General features: G+C 42.8%; 1 protein-coding gene across 1 annotated transcript in view; it reads left to right on the top strand.

The window, feature by feature from the left end:
• The first annotated feature begins 674 nt into the window (after nucleotides 1-674).
• Nucleotides 675-26,466, top strand: part of ALDH1L2 (aldehyde dehydrogenase 1 family member L2) — a 52,734-nt gene continuing 26,942 nt past the window's right edge. The window contains exons 1-8 of the mRNA XM_075007814.1: nucleotides 675-918; nucleotides 9,056-9,197; nucleotides 16,716-16,950; nucleotides 18,010-18,175; nucleotides 19,383-19,484; nucleotides 22,343-22,432; nucleotides 24,381-24,515; nucleotides 25,938-26,063. Coding sequence (XP_074863915.1) covers nucleotides 868-918; nucleotides 9,056-9,197; nucleotides 16,716-16,950; nucleotides 18,010-18,175; nucleotides 19,383-19,484; nucleotides 22,343-22,432; nucleotides 24,381-24,515; nucleotides 25,938-26,063 — 1,047 coding nt within the window. The 5' untranslated portion in view covers nucleotides 675-867. The remainder of the gene's footprint in view (nucleotides 919-9,055; nucleotides 9,198-16,715; nucleotides 16,951-18,009; nucleotides 18,176-19,382; nucleotides 19,485-22,342; nucleotides 22,433-24,380; nucleotides 24,516-25,937; nucleotides 26,064-26,466) is intronic.

Raw genomic sequence — 26,466 nt, 5'->3', positions numbered from 1 at the left:
TTCTGACAGCCCAGTAAGCAGTGGAAGTGGTGGCAATGTGCTAGACAACAGTGACCTCCTGGGGCCTGGCAAATTCTCTCTTTCAGCACGAGTCAGGTCCCTCCAGTGCAGGACTAGAGAACTTCACCCTTTAGGTGAATGCAGCAGTGTGCCTTCAGCAGCATGGATTGCGGGGAGCGCATAAAACCTGCCCTTCCCTCAGGCCATTGACTTCTCAAACAGCAACCTATCAAATTCGCCCAGCTTCAGGATTCTCTCAGTGATCCCAACAGCTCCTTTCATACTCCAGGATCACTCAACAACCATGGTTGTCCAAACGTAGGACCTCAGCTAGAGCAGGACAAGAGCCACCCTCTCTCCCTCCTCTCCAAGGCACGGAAGAGGCCCGTTCTTGCTGCAGCAGCCCTGCCCTACCTGTTCTGACAAGAGGCAGCTTCCCAGGGGGTACGTCCTTGCGCACCAGGAAAGCAACCAACACCCCCTCCCCCCGCCTCAGTCTCGGCCCTGGCCAGGCGCGCTGAGCCCAGGGGACGAAACCAGCCACTCTGCGGCGCGCGGTGGAGCAGGTGCGACCGCGGAGGCGCGCTCGGCTCGCGGGCAGCTGGCGGCGAACCAGGCGGGACCCGGCAGCCTGGGGCGCTGCAGCACCGGGGCGCGCGGGCAGGGGGGCGCGCGCGCGGAATAAGCCGCTGCTAGCTCGTGCGCGCGCCTGGCGGGCGGCCCCCGGCCCTAAGCTCGGGTTGCATCAGACCGCGCTCAGCCTGCGCCACCTCGCCTGCGTCCCCGGGACAGGTGTTCGCCGCCCCGCCGTGCTGCTGCTCCAAAGCCTCGGAGCCAGGACCTGCTGGCGCCAGAGCTCCGGCAAACATGCTGTGGCAAGCCTGCCAGCTGCTGAGGCCATTCTCCACCACCGCAGCGGTGAGTGTGTGAGGACTGGGGCCGGGGCTGGCCCCAAGGAGAGCGCTCGGCAGCGGCTCGGGGCACCGGCGTGAGCGAGGGCGAGGGCGGGGGCGGGTCATGCCCAGGGCGCTTGGCACATCACATGACCGTAGCCTTGCAAGCCAGAGCGAAAGCGGTTTGCAAGGCTGTGGACAGACGCAGTAGCCCAGGTAGCTGGGGGCGGGAGAGGACGGCAAGGCAAGTCAGCGGGGCTGGGCTGATACCTCCGCAAGGATAAAAATAGGCCGGGATTTTGACTGCCTGCATGTTGGCCCCGAGCCGGCAGAGGTCCCTTCAGGGGTTGCGTGGCTTGTTTATGACAATCGGGGCATCTTGCTTTGCCAGACTATGACACGGGGGCTGGAACTGGGGGTGCTGCTGCACCCCTGCCTTGGAGTGGTTCCCATCAGATACAAGGTTTGCAAATGGGTGCAATGGCTCTGAGCATCCCCACTTTATAAATTGTTCCAGCGCCCCGGCCTATGGCATGGATCTGGGTATCTTCTCTGGTGCCACGCTGTAGATGGCAGAAGTCTGGAAGCTGCGAGGAAGAAAATCGGCAATGCTTTCCTGACATCTTTGCTTGCAGCAATATTAACTGGCAGTCATGTTCCCATGGGAATCTGGGCAGCAGTGCACTGAGACTGTAAGGGCTGTAAAAGCAGATAAAAGATCTGCTTCTGGAAGGGAAATAGCCAGGCCTGTTTCCACCACTGTAGTCAAACTGAGAATAGGCGTGGCTATCTCTTATTGAGAAAACCAACAGCAGACCCATAGCACTTCAGAGACTAGTAAAATAATTTGTTAGGTGATGAGCTCTCATGGGACAGACCCACTTCTTCAGATCTGATGGGAACCACTTCAAGCCATGGGTTGCACTAGCACCCCCAGTTCCAGCACCTGTGTCATAGTCAGGGGAGATCTGAAGAAGTGGGTCTGTCTCACGAAAGCTCATCATCTGATAAATTATGTTGTTAGTTTTTAAAGTGCTGTGTGACTGCTGGTTTGTTTTGTGAAGATACAGACTAACATGGTTGTGTCTATGTTCTTATTGAGGAGTAAACCTTTAGCTCCTGTTCCAAATGCTCACGTGGTCAGTGCATCTGTGAACAGTGTGTAGAAAATTGATACAACACATTTGGCTGCCTGTTGTTGGATTAAACTGTATAGCTGTGATGCCCTGGGTGGGAGACTGTGGTAACAATCCTCTCCGTTCACTATGGCTGGTTATTCTACTTAAATATGCGCCCTTTAAATTTGGTTAAAATAGGGGCTAGATGCGTCAAGCCCTTTGGTTAGGATTCATGGATGTGGCTGAATGCAGTCTAGGGGTGTGGTTTTGGCTTTTTTCCCTCTATCCCGAAGGCTGCTCTGTGTTTTATATTTGACAGCATGACTGAGTGCAAGGGTGGCTGTTTGCCTGGGGAATCCACTTTGGCTAAAGCCTCTTATTGTAAAAATTCTTCAAGCTTCTTGGAATTGCATCAGCAGTGAATGGATGAGCGACACGTGGCATACAGAGATGTGAATGGGAAGAGGCTGTGCTATTTGGTTTTCATTCAAAGAAGCATGGCTTCAGTGCATGAGTCCTGCTGCTATGCAGAATTAGTTACCATGTTAAGTCTCCTTTGAGAAGCATTATACATCCTTTTTAAAGGGATGTAGCATTTCCCTTGTTTTCATCAGTAACAGTGTAAATTCTTGCAGAGAATAAATACAGTATAATATTGTAACCAGAATAGGAACTACTGAAAATTCATTTGCAAGCAAATTCAACTGAAAGCATTACCAGTTAAACAAATTAGAGATACCCATCATAGACAATTCTGGAAATATTTGTTATTTATAACTAAAAGATTTGCATTGCTTGGATCCTTAACTAGATTAATGTTTGTGTTTTGAAAAATAAAATGAGAAGGTACATGCTTCATTTAAATCATTGCTCTGGGGTGGGTATGGGGACAAGGGGTTCAGTATGTAGGCTGCCCTGGGAAGAGAGGATACTCCAGCCCTCTCACACCACAGCAACATGGGGCCAGGTTGAGAAGTGCTTCTACATGGCTGCTGCAACTCCAGTGAGCACAGTCAGGGAGGGATGCATATCCCCTGGCAGGGGCTGGTCCAGGTATGTCTGTCCCCTGTACTCTCCAGCCAGAGTGAAGAGTGCAGCAAACTGTGCATTTTCCCCTGGCTCCGTAATGAAGGTAAGCAGCCAGAAACATCTCAGTCTGAATCATGGGGGGAAGCTGCAGCCCCCTTTAAAGGGTGCATAAGGGCTTGGAGGCCGGGGGAGCCTGGATTGGGGTATGGGTGTGTTGGATACCCAGCTAGCCCCTTTCATCTTCTGGTTTTCATCTTCATATTCTGTCTCTTTTCTGTATGGATTTAGAAGAAGCAATCCCATTCCAGGCACATCCTATTTTCCTGGGACAACCAAAGCCTTACCTTTCATTTATGATAATATAAAGCTGTGTGCCAAATTTAATGGTACTAGCTCTTGCTAGGAGGAGTTCTTGCACAGTCAGACACACAGACTTTCGCAAATATATAGTGGACAATGAAATGAATGCCCTTTATATTGCTAACTTTTCTCTTTACAAGGAGAAACCGTATAATGAATACATTTTCCCTTTTTAATGATTTGCTTTTGCTTTGAAACTTGTAGGGCTATTAATATATGCAGTATTTATGTATTTTTGTTTTATATTGAAAGAGGTGCAGGGTGAGAAGAATAAGAATCAGAATGGAGTAAATATTGAAATGCTGTGTGTCATGTAAACAGCCCAATAAAATAAACCAAGAATTTAAGGTAAATTAATGTCATAAAATCTATGGCTAATGCAACCAACATTTTCAAAATATATGCCCCAAAATTAAGCAGGTACATGTATATTTAGGCATCTAAGTAAAAGAAGACTGATGTTAAACATCCACAACTTCCTTGGAAGTCAGTGAAATCTGTGAGTGCTCAATATATCTTAAAAGCAGGCCACTTTTATTTGGCTGTCCAACTGTGGATTTAGGGTCCATCTTTGTACATCACCTGGACAGTTAAATTTTCAGATGGCATGCCCTATACCAACCTTCTTCTCTGCATCTGATTAAGTAGCATCATATCCAAGTAAAATGAATGTGAATTTTTAGATTTTCCCTTATGCATTTCTGTGCTATAATATGAACAAAATAATATCATAAGGAAGAAAAAACAGCCAAAAAACAAGTTCAACAGATGAAAATTAAGTCAGAATGTTCAGACACTCTGCAAATCCTTGAACCTCTGCTCACACAGTTTTGGAAGACCATGGGCCATGGTAATAAAATTCCTCCAGAAGTTCCCATGCAGGAAAAATGAAATGGCCTCTCTACCTTATAAAACTGAGCTTTCTCTCTGTCAGCAGTTTGAGATCCCCTACTTTCCAGGGCTGTGGGGATAACTCCGTAGTATCGATACATATGTAAGAAGCAACTACAAGTCCATTATCAGTAACTTACTGTACATGAAGATTCTGTGTTATTATACTATCTTATACCGTCTGCATTAGTTGATGATATTTAGTGAGCTCCTGTTTAAAAGCTAGACAGTGGGACCTATCTTTTTAGTGGTGATGCAGTAAAAGCTTAGTTATCTGGCACTTTAATATCTGGAAAACTTGGCTAACTGACATTGCCATGGACAGCAATACAATTCCCACTTCATTTAACTGAAAAATTCTGATAGCTCTCCCGGATCATTTTCCAGTGTTTGTGGAAGTCTCATTTGTTTCATGGCCCTGTGGCAGTAGTGGAGCAGTACATTACAGCACTATATACAGTAGTAGGGTTAAAAGGTGTGGTATTAACTTAGATTATTTAATTTCTTAACATGTTTTGAGTTTGGTGAAAAAGCTTGAGTAACCGGCATGGGGGATTAACCAGCAACCTCCATTCCCCATGCATGCTGGATAACAAAGTTTTTACTGTACATCCTTTCTGGTGGTGGCTTTTCAATGAAGAAGTAACTACTACGCTGTCCTACGTTGCCGTGTAGTTTTACAACATCTGCATTTTATGTAGTTCTGCCATGTCTTTGTATCATTTTGTTGCCAGGAATTCCCATTCTCAAAAGACCAACAAATTGGTTAAATGGTTTTGGATGGAGATATTCCCGTTCTAGAATAAGATGCAGGTTTACAGGAAGATCCTCAATTTTTAAGTAGGACAAAAGGAAGCCTGATCCTGCAATCTCCGTCTTCTATAGGATCCCACTGTACCCAATAGGAGTGCTATGCATGGAGGACTTGTTATTTGGCTCTTACTTTTTACTAGCTAAAAATATAAGTGAGAGTGGGGTACAGGATTTCATTGTCCATACTAAATGTTAATGGAAACTATGTTTGTATCTGTTTAAGGGAGAAGTTGCTCAAGAATAGCTGGTCATGAAGCAGTTGTATATCCTTCATACTGGGCAAATTATTTTGAGTTCTAGCAGCTTGCTATGTATGCCATAAGATGTACTTGGCCTGTGAGGTTGGCTAATCTTGTTCATCAGAATGCAGAAAGGTAGCTGTCTGTGTATATATATTAGGGAGACCACATGTCCTTATGACAAATAAGGGACACTGGCCTCCAGGGCTGGGGGCTGCTGTTCCATGTCAGGGCTCCTCAGCGATGGGGGCAGCTGCACCACAGCGAGGCACCAGGGATGGGGGTTCCATGGCCTCCTGTTGAGGGGGAGTGGAGGATAGGGGATCCACAACCTCCCAGCGGGGGCGTCAGAGAAAGAAGAGGCTACCCCATGGCAGAGCTCACTGGCAGTGGAGCTGCCTTTGTGGGGTACCAGGGAATGGGGCGGCCGCCCAGCAGAGGAGCTCCCTGGCAGCGGGGGCTGCTGCCTTGAGACAGCGGGTGCCAGAGAGCAGGAGCCCTGTAAAACACAGGACAATTTGCCTATTTTCTTAAAAAAGTCGGGACACCTGTGAAACAGCTTAAATAAGGGACTGTCCCAGTAAAAACAGGATGAGTGGTCACCTTGATACACGTGTGTCTCTGTGTGCACATACTTGCATGTGTGAGCATTCTGTTCTCTGATTTTACTACTTCTACCACTTTACTTTTATTCTCTGCTGCTTTAAAGATTGAAGCCTGTTTTCATCCCTAACCATTTCCTGGCTCACAACTCTGCTGAACAGAGAAATCTGTGCTCAGTAACTATTTCGGGTGAGATCCTCCGCTAGCACGAACATACTGCGGTTGCATGTACATCACTGGAGTTACGTATTAAATTACCAGTTTTGCTGCTCTAAGTTGTGTGCTGCTCCACGTGACAAGAGGATTAGATTTATATACATGAAAATTAGTAGTGAATAGAGATGTAAGTTTGTGATTGTAGAAAACGTGTTATAAAAACTTGATCTGGGGAAACAAAACAACTGTTCTGAATTAATATTTTGCAGTAGGTACACTATTTCTAAAATATTTTTCAGGTCCAGTTTCAATTCATTTACTTAGGCTTTGATCGTGCTTATTCATTTAAAATTGTTAGTGGAGTTCTTGTCTGTGTTTTCAAGAATGCAAAACAATGTGAATTTCCAAAGACAAATGACAATCATACTAGCAAAATGTCTGAATTCCGGGCTTGTCTGCACAGTTTATGGCGACCATATCTCCCTGGTTTGTTTCAAAGTATCCCAAGACAGAGTGAAGTGGAGGAGACTTGTAGATGACCTGTTCTCCACCTGGAGTACAAGGGTTAAGTAATATTGTATCTTTCAGGACCTGAATGTTTGCTAATCCATACAGGATTTACAAAACGCTCATAGGGCAGTTCAAATCATCTGGGATCCAAATGGTGGCTCAGAGTTGTGGTACCCTTGTGTCCCAGTTTCCCTAACGAAGAGGCAGCATCCCTTGACAGGAGAGAAGCTAGAACCTAGAAACATTCCTTCAGGGAAAGAGGCAGGAGTTGCACCTCACTTTACAATGGCACATGTCAAGAGGGTAGGGTCCTAAGGAGGCTACTGTGGCAGCTGCTAGGATTAAACTGTTTCCCACTCTCTGAGCGATTGCTATAAACGTATGTACTTTATTTGCTTGTTTCTAGGGCTCTTAAATGATTAACAAAATAATTGCAATCGCAAGATTAAAAACTGGAAATGATTGGTCACACTGTTAATAATAGAACGCCAATTTAAATGTTCTTCTACATTTTCAAATGCCAATTTCAGTTACAACACAATACAGACTGTAGCATGCTCACTTTTTATTATCATTTTATTACAAATGTTTGCACTGTAAAAAGATAAACACAATAGTATTTTTCAATTCACCTCATAGAATCCTAGGGCTGGAAGGCACGTCAGGAGATCATTGAGTCCAGCTCCCTGCTTCAAGCAGGATCAACCCCAACTAAGTCATCCCAACCAGAACTTTGTCAAGTGGGAATTTAAAAGCCTCTAGGGATGGAGATTCTACCACTTCTCTCCCTCTGTAACTTCAGACCATTAATCCTTGTTCTGTCATCTGTCACCACTGAAAACAGTTTCTCTCCCTCCTCTTTAGAGCTCCCCTTCAGGAAGTTGAAGGCTGCTATTAAATCACCCCTCACTCTTTTCTTCGGCAGACTCATACAAGCACTGAAGTGTAATCTCCTTAGTGTGAAAATGTGACATACGAATGTAGAACTATTATTTTTACATAACTGCACTCAACAAAACGGTGTAAAATTTTAGAATCTACGAGTTGACACATGAAGGGACATACAAATCTTTAGCATATCTGGCATGTAAATACCTTGCAACACCTGCTGCATCAGTGCCGTGTGAATGCTTGTTCTCTCTTTCAGGACCAAGGGTGGTGGATAAAGAAGGATGCGGGGGAAAGGAAGGACATCAGCCCTGTGACCATCCCCCCATATGTCTCTTCCCTGTGTCACCTGGGTGGAGGACAAGGACCATGCCCCATTTCTTCCTTGTTCCTGCTTCACCCCATCCTGTCTCTTTGCCCAGCCTCCTCGCCAGCAATGCTGCCTGGGAGACTAGCTGGAGTCTGGGGCCTGCAGCAGGGGTCCAGCCCCCTGCACTCACCCGTTATGGTGGGTGGGAAGTGGTTTGGCTCCGCTCCCTGGCTGCCAGCCACATTGCTCCACTTTCCCTGGTGAGTGCAGGAGGGAGGGGACAGGATGATCCTGTCCCACCCCTGAGTAATACATCAGCAGCCAGGGAATGGAGCTGTGGTGCTTTGCTTCTCAGTGTCACTGCCAGTGAGTGCGGGGTGGGGCAGAGGGAGATCCAGTCCCTGCTGTCAGTGCCAGGCCACCCCCTGCTATTCCTCAGGCCAGTCTAAAGGATCTAGCCCCTTCCACCTAGGGTATTTGAGGGGGCACATGGCTCTTGGGATCCTCTTCACGTGTCGCCAGTTTTCAGACCATACCATGAATAAGAAACGAGCAACATTATCTTCCATAAATGTAAACAAACTTGTTTGTTTTAATGATTGGTTGAACAAGAAGTAGGAACTGAGTGTGCTTGTAGTACAAAGATCTCCTCTTATGTGAAGGAAGGACTTTGGAACTGGGCTGAGCCACAGATGCCTTGAGTGGCTTTAGTTAATGTGAGAAGGAATGAACTGTCAAGTCTGTTAGATATTTGTCACTCCCAGAAAATACCTCAATTTTCCTGCAAGAGGATCGATGAATATTTTTAAATTAGAGGTCATATTCCAGAAACTTGTGGCAGGAGTGGCTAAATTTTGTTGTTTGCTTCAAATATAAGATTTCATCATTTGTTTATAGTGGGTATGAATAATGACTGCAGATTTTGTCGTGCCTTTTTGTAGTAAGCAGTGCATGTACATAGAGAAACTTTTGCTTTTGATATAATAAAGGAGGCAGTAGCAATACCAATTGACATTTATATGCAAAGAAGCACAGTCTCACCAAGTTGCAGACTCTGTACTTCTTAAGAACAAAATAGAAAGATGGGTCATTTATTTTTTCCATTAAAAATTGTTGGGAAAGACAAACACTATTATTTTATAAATGAAAAGTAACATTGTTTAAGAAAGCGTAAGACAGAATTGCATGTAACAGTATATTTCTTCTGCATCCTAAAATGTAGTTTGCTTTAACTCCTGTTGACAGGTATGTCAAAGTAAGCTAAAGCTAGCTCTGATAGGCCAGAGTCTTTTTGGTCAAGAAGTCTATCGGCACCTGCAGAAGGAAGGACATAAAGTTGTGGGAGTGTTCACCATTCCAGATGTGAATGGGAAAGCTGATCCTTTGGGTGAGTATAATTACTCACAATCATTGTCATGCATAAGCACAATTAACTTGCTTCTCTGTGAAAAGGCATTGTCTTCAACATCAGTTGTATGGCTTGTACAGCCAGATTTATAAATCTGTTATGTTCTTTGGTACAATAAAATAGTTAACCTGGTATGCTTATTTCAGCATTAATATAAATTTGGTGTAGAGTTAATTCCTGTAGGATATATCATCACCTTACAAATCAGTCCTATCTAAAGAGCAACTCATAGCTGCATTGCATCCAGAACAGCTTGAGAAGCAGGTTGTGATTCAGAACATCACAATCTGCCCCACAATCCTCTCCGTGCTCTGGGGAGGAAGTAAATTGTTGGGCCTATATCCAGCCCAGTATGTCATCAGGTTTGCTGGCATGACTGTGCTGTCTGGCACATCGAAGGGGCATGGAGCCAAGACTCAACCCATTCTCGCCCCTTGGTTTCTCCTGATTACCTATAAGGAGGTAAAAGAGTAGTTCTGTTAAGTCCTGCTTCCCATTGCGCGCTGCAGCCTGTGGTACAGTAAAGGGAGGATTTATGCCATTATTCTACTGCATAGAAATGCAAGTAGGTTTTTCCTTTAGAAGTAATAGTTGCTGACTGATTATATTCAGTCCTGCAGTATGATTCCAGAGCAGAATAACCAAGGAGTTGCTTTGAAACAGCTGACTTAATTATAACTCTGTTCTCAGTGGTTCCGCAGGAGTTCGTTAACAAGGTTAACAACTACAACCATCAAAACAGGTTTAACTTTTGTGACTAATAAGAATTTAAAATTCTGTCTCAAGTGTTGCACACATTGAATGTACTTACTTCTTCTCTCCCTTGTGGTTATTCAAGAATGTGGTTTTTTTCTTAATTCAGAAATATGTAGATGGAATATACATGGTGGACTCCAGAAAATACATTTGAGGGGTGTTGTCTGTGATAATGTGAAGCAGATGGCAAGATAGTGCTAACTGTAATGAATATTAATTGTACTGAAAGTCACACACACAATTCCTGAAGTGGAAAATTAAGTTGTACGAAACCAAACTTATTCCAAATAGATATGACTGTTAGACAGGATATGAAATGACACCATTAGGCAGATAATAACATGCATTTTTCTATTCTGTTTTTATGGGTGCTTTAGTCATAGATCATAAAATGAATTTAATGAGGGATACAGCATGAGCTGCATTGTTGAGAGATTAGAACATATCTTCTTGATTGTTATTTGTTAGAATGTTTCTGTTGCTGACTGTATACACAGATGTTGTATTGTCCTCAATTAACCGTGTCTCCATACCTTCAAAGACCTTTCCAGAAAGACTTGCCAGTGCTACTTGATCCAGAGATGAGTAGTTGTTTGCTGTTGTACAGTGGTGCTTATAGTGTCTTTTCTAGGCCGGACAGTGGTGGGCAAAAGAGCGAAGAATAAAGGTATGGGTGGGTATAGATCTAATTCTGTACAATTCAGGACGGCAGTATGCAAGCGTGTATACACATACCAGAGAGAGATGTTATAATGTGTTCCCAAAAGGGTTGGGCTGTTTCCTGGTCTGAGACAGGACTAAAATTGGGGTCAAGGTGCCAAATACCATCCTGCGGCTTATGAGCATGATTTTCTGTTCCCTTTACAATGACTCTAGGGCTGCTGTATCATTAGTTCATTATTAACATTATAAATGTGTCCCTGAACCCATCAGGCTATAAAGATTTTTCTTTTGGAGGTCTATGGCCATGTCTACACTACAAAAATAACTTAGAAGTTGCTTACTTCGAAGATGAGCATCTACACACACCCTACTTCAAAGTTAAACTTCAAAGTAGAGCACTACTCCATTCCCGGGAATGGAGTAAGGACTTCAAAGTTGGGTTCCCTACTTCGAAGCCAACTCCAAAGTAAGGAAAAACGTGTGTAGGCTCTCTGAAGGCTACTTCAAAGTAGCACCTAACTTAGAAGTTAGTTGCTAGTATAGATGCTTGCTATAAGAATTATCTACCTTCTTACCTTGGCACATAAAATTCACCTGGACTGAGATTTCCATGCCAGAGGAAAAGATTAAGATGTGCAGAATCTTACCATCATTCACTCACATTACACCACACCATTCACTAGGGTGAAATAACATTATTAAGCTTGCACAGTCATTTCCTCAAAAAGTTAGGAAATGCAGAATGAGGATGGTCTGTACAATTTTAATTTGACCCTGTAGAACATATGCATATGATACTATCTTTAATTGTATTAGTACATATTTTTCCATCTTAGTCATTGCAGAGACTGGACAGTGCTTATTTATTGGCTAGTTATTCAGTATTTTCTCCTTGTTGTTTAATATGTGACCCCAGTCCTCATTTACTGGACATGACAGAATTATTCATTTCTTCATGGGTTCTTCAAAGGCACAGGTCGCTGTGCTTTCTGAGTGCTTCACAAAGATAAATAACTTCTGCAGCACCCTTTGGAGATGAGGCAGCATCATTACTCCCATTTGCATATAGGGAACTAAGACACAGACAGTAAGGTTAAAAGTACAGTAAACCCTCAAAACGCATGACTTTGAGTTGTACTTAACTTGTATTAACGTGAGTTAAGTACAGCTCAAAGCTGCTCTGCGGCTCTCTGCCCCCTGGCTTCCCTCAGCTAGGGGACGCTAGGCAGGCAGACAGCCACTGCTGCTGGGGGAAGCCAGGGAGAAGCGGTGCGTGACTCCTGGAGTGGTGGGGAGTGGGGAACCAAGCTGCAATGGGAGCCAGGAAACTGACAAGTTCCTGCAAGCCCAGGGTTCCCAGCTCCCCTCCTGTCCTCTCCTGTCCTCCTGTTCCCTCTCCCCCACCTCTAGGAGCCAGGAAATTGATGAGCCCTGGTGGGCTTCTCAGTTTCCCAGCTCCTGCAAGCACAGGGGACCAGGAACCAGGCTGCATTTTGTTTGAAATTTGAGTTTTGTGGGGGCTGGGAGGAACACAACCCCTGTGTAACCTGAGGGTCTACTGTATCCATTAATTTTAAGAATCCAATCTGAGACATGTAGTACCTGATTTTTCAGACTGTTCAGCATCACATAGCCCTTAATATCTTTAAAACACAGCTCCCATTTGCGAAACGATTCACAGTGAAAGCCCATTATCTGGCACTCAAATATCCAGCACATTCAGCTAACCAGCCAGGGTCAGCTAACCACCTGGGTCCTGCTGCCAAGACTGCTTTGGGGCCAGCTGACTGGCCAGGGCTGTGGAAGAATTCCCCCAAGGCCTAGACATGCCAGCCACGTTTCTCGGGTGTATTGCATGGGCACTTGCATTGTGTTTACTGCCAAAAGGCCTAGATGTATGCTTGTTGTTGCCTCGTGTAGAGCCTAGCCATATAAAGAAAGGCGCAGTAACACAAGGAGAAGAGACTGTAATAGTTAGATGGACACGGATGCAGCTTAAAACAGAGAGATCTCTCAACAATAACTTAAACCTACATTTAGATCCAACCAGCTGGGCTAACCAACTACCAAATAAAGAAACAAATGAAGATGCAACACTACATAAATATGTAATGCTATGGTGAATCATATAAGGAAAGTAAGGGAGGAACAGAGCCAAAAGTTCCAGAATCGGGACAGAGCAAAGGGACAGCAAACTATAAACGCAAACGGTGGGAAGAAATCGAGGAGGATCTCCTGGAGAAGACTGGATCCTGCCTGCAGCAGCTAGGACTGATCACCTTCGCCTGCTCCTCCCGCCTGACCTGAAAATCTTTGGACAGGTCGTGAAAGAATCAGAAAACAGCACTATATAGCTACAGTAGAGAAGAAAGTACCTTGTTAGTTAGGTAGCACCTAGCAACGACAATGTTTTTCGTTTTTTTAACCCTGTATCTATCTTCACTTACTGTAAGTATCTGTTAAAACACATTACCTGTTCAGCTTTAAATAGTCCAGTTGTAGAAAGTTAACAGGTTGAAGTGTAATAAAAGAGATTAATACCCCGTAAGTGGTGCAGGTCATAACAAATCCCAAGGAAGTTGCGGCTCCTTTACCTCAGGAGGCACCCTCACTCCAACCTTATTATAGAATATTAGAAGCGACTTCTCAGTCGTCTTCCACAAGGGCCAGCTGCAACAACTGCCAGAAGGCTGGCTGCCTGCTGCCTGGACAGTACAGCAGAGCACGGCCAGCTACCTGCTCTAACACTATAAGCAGCACTGTACAATAGCAAACAACTGCTGCCAGCCCCAGCTCCAATAGACGAGCACATTTTATTTTTCCCCAGGGATGCCAGATAATAAAGCTTGTTGTATTGTATTGAAAATATGACTTTTTTCCTTCTCACCTTGTATTGTTAGTAGCTGGTGTGAGGGTTAAAATTAGAGAAGCAATGCAGGAAGTCATGCAAGCACGAATGAGCTGTCAAGAGCTATCAGCCTGTGGATCATGGAATATTCAAAACTGTGTTATTGGTTTTATAAACGTCCTGTGTATCTTTATGGATTCATGATAGTATTGTAGCCACGGGAGGGATCTGTAGAGTCTCTTTCAGAAACTAAAATCCCTATGTAGGTAAACAAGTCAAAGGAAGTCTCATTCTGAGGGGACGTTGGATATTCTAGTTTGTCCTGGTTCCAGTAGCTGCTTGACAAAGAACTGAAAATCTTATCAAATGACCAACTTGTCATGGGAAGGGGCCTCTTTCATCCAATCCAAGAACTAGTATGAGCCTGTGACAGTGGAACTAGGTCTTCTGACAGGACCTGTAGCTTTAAAACATGCCAGGTCTCCACGTGAAAGAGGGGTAGTGCCTAGTAAGCCTGACATTCACACAAGCTGTTCATTGTTTTTAAGGTATTTTCTCTGTAACACTTTTGTTTGGAACGAATAATACCTTCTTTTATTGGCTCACTGGCCCTTGCTTAACTCTGTCATTGAATCTGAGAGAACAGGACTGAAGGTGCTGAATTAAAGTCAGACCTGATAAGCTATTTACAACAAATAGCAAGCAGAATTGCAGCCTAAACCTCTGGTCTAGAGGAAGAGAGTTTTGGGCTCTGCCCTAAGAAGGGTGACAGTTGGAGGCTTGAGATCTAAGTGGGATGCCCGCAATGAATCAGAAGTACAGTTACCTTAGGAACTGTGACATCACTAAGTGCAGTTCCAGCTCTGAGTGCTTGGCACTTCTGTAACTCAGACCACAGGGCCTCAAGTTGGGCAGCCAGAAAACAGGGTCTAAATCAGGGACTGAACATGAAAAATTTCTTTTGAGTGACTTGCCCAGCTGCACACAGGAACTCTGTGCCACAAGCTGGGAACTGAATGAGGCTGGGGACCTGGTCGGGGAAAGGGAAGAGGTAGTAGGTAATTGAAGACTCTATCATAATGTGTGTGTACAAGTGGGGAGGTGATGAATTAAGGTCACTCAGGAAACCTTTATTCTTGCAGTTCAGAATTTTGGAGCATTTGACTTCGCAACCTGAGTAATGTTGCTTTAATATCTTTTTTTTTGCTGTGCAGTTTTTTTTTTTAACAAACTAGAAAAAAATCCGTGAAGTGTCTCATAATGACCCCAGCATGGGATTATCAGTGTGGCCGGACACTGGAACTAATGGAGAAACTGATAGCAGCACTAACAGCTTGTCACTCTGTGTGGGCCAGCACCAGGGCAGGGAGAGGCAAACACTTGGGCAGAGAATGTCACAGCTATTTGCTCATAGCAAGGGAATCTGGAGAACCAGGCATCTTGGCTTCCATAACAGGCTCAGGAAGGGAGTGTGCTGTTGGGAACATAGACTCTTCTGCCTGTTCCCCAGGAGCTTGACACTTTCTGCCTAACTCCTGCTAACCTGTGCCTTTAGTTTTCTCCCCTGCCTCCTCGTCTGACCTCAGTCTCTTCCACCACAAGCTATCACTCACTCTGCTTTTCCCTCCTCTTCTAATGTTCACACCAATCTCCCACACATGTTTTTTTTTCCCTCTTCTTCCCTGCTGTACAGTCACTCTCCTGGGATCCTTGTCCTGATCTGCTGCACTCTGCCCATCCTCTTGTGCCCTCTGTTTTTGAATCAGGCATCTTCTTCCCACATGATGCCTGGGCCTGGGAAGGGATCACTGAGAGCTAGGCCATCTCAGAGAATGACAGAGGCTGGGTCACTTTGAATTTAGAGGTCCCAGCCCTGGCCTCCATCGTATCTAACTTCTTACACATAGGGTCATACCAAAACCAAAAGAATGTATGAAAATGAACACTTAAGTCATGTATTTATTAACAATAAAATCATTATACGAACAAACAGCATGGATACAAATGGCATGGATATTAAAAATGTAACTTCAAGTGTGAGTTTCCACAGCAAACAAAACTCTTCATTTTACGAATGTTTTTCTGGCTCTGTTTTGTGCAAACTCATTTATAATTGAAGAAAAATCTGCGTGCAACATCACTGTTAATATCAAGCATTGAGAGCCCATCCTAACGCTCTTGTCCCTTTGTAGAATGAATTTCCCACTTTCAAGGACTGCTATTGAAGAGGTTGTACAATTGCTGGATTGTTCCAAAGTATGTGATTGCTTCCTGGCATGATTCAGCACAATCAGTGCCGAAAATATTTAATATGTTGTTGCCACAACTGGAGAAAATACAGTTTGGATTTTACACAAGAAGGACTGCTTGTACTCCATTGTACTTCCCAGCCATACTGGATCCACTGTCACAGGCTTGGCCAATGCAGACTTAAAAATTTAATTTGAAGGCTTCCAGAATTTCTACTACACGAGCAGCGTTTTCTTTTCCGTTTTTTATGAAATTATCAAGCAAAATAAATCATTCTTCAGTTGAAATCTTTGAACTTCTTGCAATTTTAACATATCAAACAACCAAGATCGTTTGTGCTCTGTCAGAACAGTCTGGAGCTGCATCAATAATAATTGAAAAATACTTCATGTGTTGTACCTCTTTGAGAATTGTTGTTTGCAAAAATGTTCCACAGAGCTCAGTAAACTCATTTTGTGTTTTGGTAGACAGATAAGGCATATCCTGCTCTCTTATTATTCACCAATACACTTAACGTGGCCTGATAACAGTGGATCATACTTGCTAAGAAGCTCAAATATACCAAGAAAGCCAACTGATATGTTTGTTGGAACTAAACAAAGCCAATCCCTATTCAGAAAGAAAAAGAGTGACATTCAATATGTGCCTGAGGAGTTTTTTTCAGTCATCAGTTTCTGTGTTTATTTCACTCAGGAGTAAGTTTTCTTCCTGTGACAGGCACTGTACAGTAGTTGCTTATGGAGCTATATGGTAAGAACCAGGAACTTACGTCCTGCACACACACCGCAGGTATCTGAATTCTGTGGAATTAGTATAGTATATACAGGACAAGAGAATACGATGACTTTTTATCATCAATACAAAGAAAACATTTTATTTAATTATTTGTTTTACCTGTCATGCTATGTCATTCTTACTTGTTACGTTTTAATTTCTAATGTAACATATATTTTAAAAACTGTATTTTTCTTGTTCCTCAGCACTTGCAGCAGAGAAAGATGGCACGCCTGTTTTTAAGTTCCCCAGATGGAGAGTTAAGGGCAAGCCTATCCGAGAAGTAGTTGAAGCCTACAGATCAGTTGGAGCAGAGCTAAATGTACTTCCATTCTGTACACAGTTCATCCCCATGGATGTTATTGACTGTCCAAAGCATGGATCAATTATCTACCACCCATCCATTCTTCCTCGTCATAGAGGAGCTTCGGCTATCAATTGGTGAGGGTTTGTTTGTTTGTTTGTTTTAAAAACAACACTTTTAGAGTTCCATGTCTCTGAAAGAGACATGGGCCAGATCCTCAACTGGTAAAAATTGGCATCATTTAATTGGCTCTAATTAAACTGCTTTCTCACCACATGAGGATCTGGCCAATGGGCTCTGCATCTTCCTAGGGTTCAGTGTAATTTTGGTTTGGTTTGTTTGTTTTACCAGTTTTATGAGTATTCTACTGATATTGCTGCTATGAATTATGTTTCTACAGATTGAACCTCTCTCATCCAGCACCCTCAGGACCTGACTGGTGCCAGAGGAGAGAATTTGCCAGACCAGAGGAGGTCAATATTATCTAGCACATTACCGACATTTGCACTGATTATTAGGCTCTTAGAAGACACTTAGGGATAAATTAGAGCTAAATAGCTGCACAGAACACTGAGAGCCAGGACTGGTGGCTGGAAACAAACTTTATGGGACCACGATAAACTTGGCTACACTCATGATAACTGGTCTGGCTAACTAAAATCATGCTGGATTATGGATGTTGCTAGATGAGAGAGTTCCGGATTAGAGATGTTCAGCCTGTACTGATGGTTTCAACTTACAAAGGGTATTACAGCCCACTGCAGAACTGTGCCACTTGTTCTACCATTCACAATTAATTTACAGTAATTTAGACATTAAACTATTAAACCGGAATGACTGGACTGCAAAGTACAACACGCACGACATTTGGCCACAGCCTTGTTTATGTCATGGTGCACACACATCAGCAATGGCAAGCCTGTAGCTCTTTGAATAACAGCAATGAAGCAACTGTACTAGGAAAGCTGATTAGAATCCATATGTACCTGTACACAGGTCTCCATATCGTGCCTGCATCAGCCATATGTCTGGGGAAGTGGGTCTTACCCACAAAAACTCATTATCTAATAAATAAACATGTTAGTCTTTAAGATGCTACAGCCTAACATGGGTACCCCTCTGAATCTATCAGATGGTCTCTTATTTGTGACTAATGTCATGCCGTCTATATTTACTCTAAAATATTCTATTGGCAGGACTTTAATTCAAGGAGATAAAAAGGCTGGATTTACTGTTTTCTGGGCTGATGATGGTCTGGACACGGGACCAGTTCTTCTGCAACGGGAATGTGATGTAGGACAGAATGATACTGTGGATGACTTGTATAATCGTTTTCTTTTCCCAGAAGGCATAAAAGCTATGGTAAGTCTGCCTGAGCTGAACACAGACATTTTAAAAGGAAAAAATCTGGCATAGCTAATCATCTTGGAATTGGAACGTAAATGAAATGTAATAAGATACTAAAGAAATTGGAATGTACTGGGCCAGAGCTTCAGGTGGAGTAAAGCCATTGACTTCAGTGAAGCTCTGTGCATTCACACCACTGACGAGGCCCACAATATTTTGAACAGGGGATAAATCTTCTCTTTCTGAAGTGAGTAGCCAGTTCATCTCTGATGTAACTCCTTTTACTTCAGTGGAGTTAAACCTGCATTGAATTTGCCCTGTTACTTTAAATTAGACTAAAGAGCAGCAAATAGTTTATAGCATCATGGAAAACAAGGACTCTAGCTCTCAAATTTAAAAAAAGAAATGAAAATGTGTGACATTTGTTAGAGCTTCCTTTGTTTTGCTGTCATTAATAGAATGTGACTCTATTTCTGCATGTCACGGAAGGCATGGGGACAATCCCCAGAACAAATTAACTCTTCTGTACTTTGCTCCTATCTGAGCCTGACCGCCTATAAACCCTTACTGACAGAAGTACTCCCATTGCAATCAGTGACATGACATGGTGGTCTGGGCTTTGTTGTTGAGCAAAATTGCTCTAACCTTACTTGTGAGTCAGGAGAGAAGTCAATTTTAAAACCTAAGCATATGAGCTTTGATGTGTGGTTTGGTGCATTGAATACACACAAGAGAAAAACAAATTTTGTTTTTAAAAATGTTATCTGCATGGAACACTTGAAACATCCCATCTTCCTTTTCTGTTGAATTTTGGCAGGGATTTACATAGCAATCTGCCAAGTAATTGCTGTGGGTGGTGGGTTGCAAACTTTTAAAAACAGAAAGGCTCAGTCTAATATATAGGTCTAGATTCTACCTTCAGTTGGACCTCAGTCCTGCAAGGATTATGCAAGTGTTTAGCTTTACTCACTGTGAGTAATCCTATTGATGCAAATGGGCCTGCAGTGGAAAAAGTTTGCAGATGCGTACATCTTTGCAAGAGCAGTCCCTTACACTTCCACAACTCTGGATTACAAAGCAAATACATTGCCGAATCCTTCACTAAAGAGAGGAAAAGCTTCTATTGACTCTAATAAGTACAACTGAGGGCAGAGTATGTGTAAACACAGGTAAAATTTGGCCTATTGGAGCAATTAAAACTGCTTTTTTCCTGTTTGTTTAGGTAGAAGCTGTCCAGCTAATTGCTGATGGTAAAGCTCCTCAGATACCCCAGCCTGAAGAAGGGGCAACATATGAAGGGATCCAGAAGAAAGAAAATGCAGAGGTACTATAGTGTTAGCAAATAACAAGCATTCTTATAGCTGCTTGGATACTAATAACAATGTAGTTACACTTTCTGCATAATGCGCCCAAAGATCTCTGAAGTATTGGTACTGCTCCAGTGGAAGTCAGTGAGAACTGTGCTGTTTACTTCAGCATGTGGAGGACCAACCCCTAATTAGCAAGAACTAATCTGGCACGGCTAGAAACTGCAGAAATATTTTCTCACTCTGGTGTGTTTTCTGCAAGTTGTAGTTGTAGAAAATGATGCTCTAAAAATAAGGAGTTAATTGCACAAACTTGTCTGAGTATAATTGGTGCTACACACAGTGTGTGTAAAGCTAGTTTAGATGCTGTGTTATGGTACCTAATACTCTCTCTGGACAAACTATGTGTTAACTAAGTCATATGCAAAAATCTGGATCTTACAACTCAGGAGCAGCGTGTTGGAGATATGGATGTAGTAAAATGCCCATCTTGCTAGAAAGAGAGATGATAGCTAATGGTGTGTATATACAAGCAGGAGTGAGTGTTGTCTGGATTCTAGTCCCTGATCTAACTTCTGCTCAGAACCTCTCTGCCTCTGTTTTTATTATTAGGACTCACAGATATGCTCTGTTCTTCCATATTCACCAGTGATCACATTTTAACAGAGTACCTGGATCAGGGAGTCTCAAACTCTGGTCCATAAACTTTTCATGGTATGCAGAATACTTTGCTCCCAAGAGACCTAGAACTTCTTAACGTCTTCTCTTTGCTTCCAGCTGCTTTTACAGATGTCAAGCCTCTGCTTTAGGAGGAAGTGTAGGTAAAGCTGTACCTTAAAAGCAGCTGACAAGAAGAAAAAAAAAAAGATTAACTTCCTCACTAGGAGCCCTATAGGAGAAGGGTGACAAGTAGTAATAGGAGCAGGCCTTAAGGACACGTGCAATTAGCAGGAGCTGCTGGCGGAGAATGGGCAGAGGAGGCCAAATGGGAAAGGAAGAAAGGTAGAGAAGGAGGGAGCTGGACAGAAGGTCAGAGGAATGGAGGATAAGTTGGCAGAGAAGCATTCACAGAGGAATAGAGCTGATGGGAGGAGAAAATGAAATAAAAAAATTAACACAGTGATTCCCTTTTCTGAAACAGTGCAAACCCAAGAGCTGCTTGGGTGGTTTGTGTTCTTTCCGATCCCAGGGTTTGGTTCTGCAAAAGCCAAGAGACCGCATGATCCCTCATGCCTATCACTCATGAAACTTAATCTTCTGTTAAAATAGTTTTTGGTAGAGAACTCTGTACATTAAGAACCTGCTCCTACTTCCATTTAACTCATTTGACGTTTTGCCATTTACTCCCAAGAGAAAACAATTAGATACAAATGACATAATTTACAATGTGTCTTGTATTTTACAAATAATTATTATAATCTATTCTAATGACTAGTATTCAGCTGGTATTTTAAAATGTGGTGTTGTTTCACAGGGACCCAATGTATAGCCTCCCAAGACTGATGGAAGGTAGCCCATTAACTTCAATGAACTTTGACTCTGGCTTCTAGGATACTTGAAAGCACCTACAGGACTTAAGAATACAGGTCTCATTGCAGGTAACTGAGACCTGTATTCCTAAGTCACTCAGATGCATCTGAAAATCCCATCCACTAATTAAAAAAAAAGAGAGAGAGCTGTTTTCCATGATACCTCCTCTGTATTCACAGGGCAGCATTTTTTGATATATTTAAGTTATTAATATCTTAAGATATTTAATTGCTTCACTCCCAAAGTTTTGGATGAATTCCATGGATATGTAATAGAGCTTTAGGCAAAGTTCATATACCCTGGCTGCAGCCTTGTATATTTAGCAACATAATATCTCTTCTTGGATCATCTTCCTGCCATCAATATGTATAGAACAGCTGCTGTTTCTTAGTAGTCTTAATATATCAGACTGCCTGAAAAATGCATTTGGATTATATCAATTTTTTTCCGAACATTTGCTGTGAATTCTTTGCTAGAAATAGATTTCATGCCTGGAAAAATGAGAGCTGGATGAAGCAACTTTTTCTTTACTCTGTTGTGATTACCTTATAACACTGCTGTAATATGTGTTCTGAACTTAAACTAGCGGGACCACTGGCTTTCGTGGGCTGTTCTTTAATAAATATTTTTTAAAAATCCGTATCACATCCCATAGCAGGAGAAATGCAAACCATGCATGAATCGTGTAGTTTTACAAGGGTCACAGATGAACTATGCAAAAAGATCTTTAACACAGCCTGATCCATGCACATTCCTTACATTTAACTGACTCATTCCTTGAATATCTTGCAGGAATCCTAAGCTGTATTACAGTTTCACTTAATAAAGACTGGATAGAAGGTTAATACATTATTAGTGTTTTAATAAATGGTTGATTTGTTACAGAGTCCTATAGGCTGCTTATAATTGTAAATAACTCCTTTTACTGATGATTGATTGTACCATCTCTAACACCTACTGCTTATGCCTTTAGGATGAGTATATTATTTGTCACTTATTAATTCTTTCTATTAAGGTTCCATGTATAAATAGTTTATAAAGAAAGACCCCTGCATCCTCCATGTGTGGTCCTTGTGCTTATTGTATGAATCAGAGACTTGAAAAAAAAACTTACAAACGAGTTGTTTTGAGCAAAATTCATTGTATCACAGTTTACAACTCTTTGATGGCTAGCCATCTGGAAAATGTCAATTTTCCTTTCCTTTACTAACCAAGACCCTTTCTAGATTCTTAAATAACTAACTGAAAGAGAGAAGCAACTTGCACCTGTTATTATTAGAAAGAAATGTTATCAGTATTTATAACCAGATAGAAATGACTCAGATCATGCTTCTTGTCTCCCTAGATTTCTTGGGACCAGCCTGCAGAAGCTTTACATAACTGGATCCGAGGGCATGATAAAGTACCTGGAGCTTGGACGATGATTGATGGTCAGGTATGGTCTGTGACATTCAAATGTTTCCATACTTTTTTCACTCACTTCATTTGCTTTTGTAATAAAAGCTACGGATGTGATGTAGCCTCCTTTTGGTGCTCACACACTTCCATTGATAACACTCAGCATGTAGATCAAGTCACTTAATAAAATCTACTAGTCACCAGAAAAATCACAGCTAAGTCTAAGACGTGATTTTCTTTGATAGGCTCAGTTAGTTCAAAGAAAAATAAAAGTATGTGTCTGAAAGAGACTGAGCTCTAATCCAAATCAGGAAGCAGAGAGGGCAGAGCCAGATAGTGCCACATATTGAAGGAAATAGGTAAACATTACTGTTCTTAATGAGATACTAGTCTTCCAGGATAACACCAGATATAATATAATACTGTCAGCGAGTGAGATATAAAATGAAATAGTTTTAAAGTGTTTGTGCCGTGACTGCTGGAACCAGTTACCAGAAAGAGAGATAAATCACCCTTTATCCTGAAGGTGTTCTTTTCCATTTGATAAAAAGTAGTATGTCCTTGATCCCATTGTTGAAAATATCTTAAAGTAATAGAAACATGGGAAACTCAAGAGGTCATCTAGTCCAGCCCCCAGCATAGAGGCAGAAGTAAGTATACTAAGACACATCCCAGTATCTTCCATGATATTTGTTTAGCTACAAAACAGCCTTGGGCAGATGTTCTGTGTGGGCTGGATTCGAACCTTTCAGTTCAGCCCGAGTGAGCTGCAGCAGGTAGGTGCACTTTCCCAGGAGCAAGGCAGGAATCAGATTGTGATTCTGATAGTCACAGCTTGGCTCCTCTTTGCTCAGGACTGGGGAAATCACCTGCACCAGCCCATTCTGTAGCTCAGATTGCATCCCTTTCTGCACTAGCTTCCTTGTACTTGCTGACTACATTGCATCTGATGAAGCGGGTCTTTGCCCACGAAAGGTTATGCACCAAAATATCTGTTAGTCTGTAAGGTGCCACAGGATTTCCTGTCGTTTCGGCAGATACTGACTAACACGGCTACCCCTCTGATGCTTGTACTGACTGGTGCACTAAGATCAGAACCAAAGCTCTGCCCAAGGCCTAGGCTTGTCTTACCACTCTTTACCCACAGGGTTAAGAGAGAGGAAGTAGCCTCCAGTTGAAGGCTGTTATCCCTGCCCCATGGGCTCTGGTGAGGTTGGTAACCTATCCAGGGAAGTAAGGGATCTCCTTTTGCCCTCTTTATCCCCTGCACATGTCCACAGCAGTGCTCACAGTTGAGTCCTAGAAAATAACATCAAGGCTGCGTCTACACTAGCAAGTTCTTTCGACAGATTTTTTGGAAAAAGGGGGCTCTTTTGAAAGATCCTGTGGAGGTCTCCACACAAAAAGTGTTATTTCAAAAGTAAATCAAAAGAATGTGGTGCTCCTTTTGAAATCGCTCTTCCTTTCCCGTTTCAGGAGGAGCGCCCCCTTTTGAAAGCTTCTTTCAAAAGAAACTGAGGAAACACGCTCCACACACCTTTTTTTTTTTTTCCAAAAGAGGAGTCCTCATGGGGCCTGATTTTTCGACCCCCAGCCCATTCTTTCGAAAGACCTGGGGTGGGCTGGACTCTATCAAAAGAGCAGATCACTCTTTTGAGCCGCTTTTTTGTGTGTTGACACACTCTTTCGAAAGAAGTTCTCATGCATCTGATGAAGTGGGTCTTTGCCCATGAAAGCTTATGCTCCAAAATGTCTGTTAGTTTACAAGGTACCACAGGACTTCCTGTTGTTTTTGAAGATACAGACTGACATGGCTACCTCTCTGAGACAGGTAATATAGTCTCAGAATTTCTGCAGCTTACAAATAAATAGGAGCAATTAACAACAGGAACTCATTAACAGTAGGAAAATAATGCCAGTGCATTTGCAGCGTGGTGAGAGAGTTTTTTAGAGACTGTATGACTGTCATCACTTTTGTTTTGTAGGTGGTTACTTTCTATGGGTCGTCATTACTTGATGGGCCAACGCCTCCTGGACAACCATTGGCAATAAAAGGCACCACAAAACCTGGCCTTGTAACCAAAAATGGCCTAGTTCTATTTGGTAATGATGGAAAGATGGTAAGTGCTCCACAAGAGAAATAGTGTAGCTGGAGGGATGGGTAAGGAGGCAGGATTAAAATCAGCATGAACTGAGCAACACGAGGAGAAGCTGTATAGAAATTTCATGCCATTCAAATCCAAGTATAATCTTTGCAGCTCTGCTGATAGCAACCAGCTAATCAGCCATGAATGTGTCAATCCTCTGTTATATGATGGAGAGTACTAATGCTATTCTGTTCTTTATCCTATGCATGAACTGTATCCTGCATAAATGTAGGCAGGACTAGTGGCCTTAGCTTGGAATCCCAGAGCTGAAGACAGGGGTCAGAGCCAGGAATAGGGTCAAGAATCAAGATCAAGGTTAAGTTAGAGTCATGAGCTAATCTGAGGATCAGAGACAGAGTCAGGAATTGAGGGTCAGTACCAGATATGGGGTCCATTTCATAGTTCCAGGGGTTGATTGGGAGTCAAAATCCAAGTCAGAGCTGAGATCAGAACCAGGGGTTCGTTAACATAGACAGGCAGTCATGACTCATAGCTAAGGATTCTCTTTGTTGGCTGGGCTCTTGCTAGGCCCCATGGACTCACAGAGGGACAAGGTGCCAATTGGGGATTGCTGAAACCAGTGTCAGTCAGATCACTCTAGGTAGACCTTGTGTGACAATGATTGATTGCAGATTGTGGTGAGTAACTAGGTTCCATTTGCTACCAGGGGGCAGTGTGGGGATGGTGGTTTTCTTGTAGTTCTGAAGATCTGCATTCATGTCCCACTGATCTTAGCAGGCATTTGCCTACCTCCTACCATGTTTATTTGGCTGTGTCTACACTAGCCCCAGACTTCGAAATGGCCACGCAAATGGCCATTTCGAAGTTTACTGATAAAGCGCTGAAATGCATATTCAGCGCTTCATTAGCATGCGGGCTGCCACGGCGCTTCGAAATTGACACAGCTTGCCGCCGGGCGGCTCATCCCGACGGGGCTCCTTTTCGAAAGGACCCCGCCTACTTCGAAGTCCCCTTATTCCCATCTGCTCATGGGAATAAGGGGACTTCGAAGTAGGTGGGATCCTTTCGAAAAGAGCCCCGTCGGGATGAGCCACATGGCTGCGAGCCACGTCAATTTCGAAGCGCCGCAGCCGCCCGCATGCTAATGAAGTGCTGAATATGCATTTCAGCGCTTCATTAGTAAACTTCGAAATGGCCATTTGCGTGGCCATTTTGAAGTTTGGGGCTAGTGTAGACGTAGCCGTTCTGTGATATGTTAAATTGTACCTATATTTACTATAGTTTGTGGTGAAGAAAATATTTAAAAATACCCTTCTCACAGATTTGGTAATTCCTACAAGACACTCATTTAATTATTTGAATTAACATGTTAACTTCTCTTTAGTATGTTTTCCAGCCTTCCCACCAACTTAAATCATATGCCGTCTTTTTCAGTTGTTGGTGAGAAATCTACAGTTTGAGGATGGAAAAATGATTCCTGCATCTAAATACTTTTCATCTGATGAGACATCTGTCCTAGAACTTACCGAAGAAGAGAAAAAAATGGCAGAAGATATCAAGGTAATTCTGTTAACTGGTTCAGTGAGAACTTAGTTTACAGAAAGACATTAAAGACATGTAGGTACACACATGATATAACTCTTATTTAACATGCAAGTTATTTCTTAACAAAATATATGCAAAAGCACAAGAATGACTGTTCATCTATTTAAATTAACTCGTATGTGTTGGGAGTTCAGGTGAGGTGTTCACAAATATATAGCTTGTCCTAGAAACTTTTTCTTTTAGATATACGTGATGATTCTAAAGAGCAAGTGGAGAAGAGAGGTTTTGGATTATATGCTGTGAGTGAGGCAGACACATGTCAAAGCAGTCAGAGAAGCAGATGACCTCTCCCCTCGCAGTGGGGCCTTCAGACACCAAACGGAACTGGAGAAGCGGAGGTTATTTTTTTTTCACAGAA

This window comes from Carettochelys insculpta, chromosome 1 (genome assembly GCF_033958435.1).
Source record: "Carettochelys insculpta isolate YL-2023 chromosome 1, ASM3395843v1, whole genome shotgun sequence".
NCBI classification, from domain to species: Eukaryota; Metazoa; Chordata; order Testudines; family Carettochelyidae; genus Carettochelys; species Carettochelys insculpta.
The sequence above is the reverse complement of the archived record's forward strand: the minus strand, read 5'-3'. Positions and strand labels throughout refer to the sequence as shown.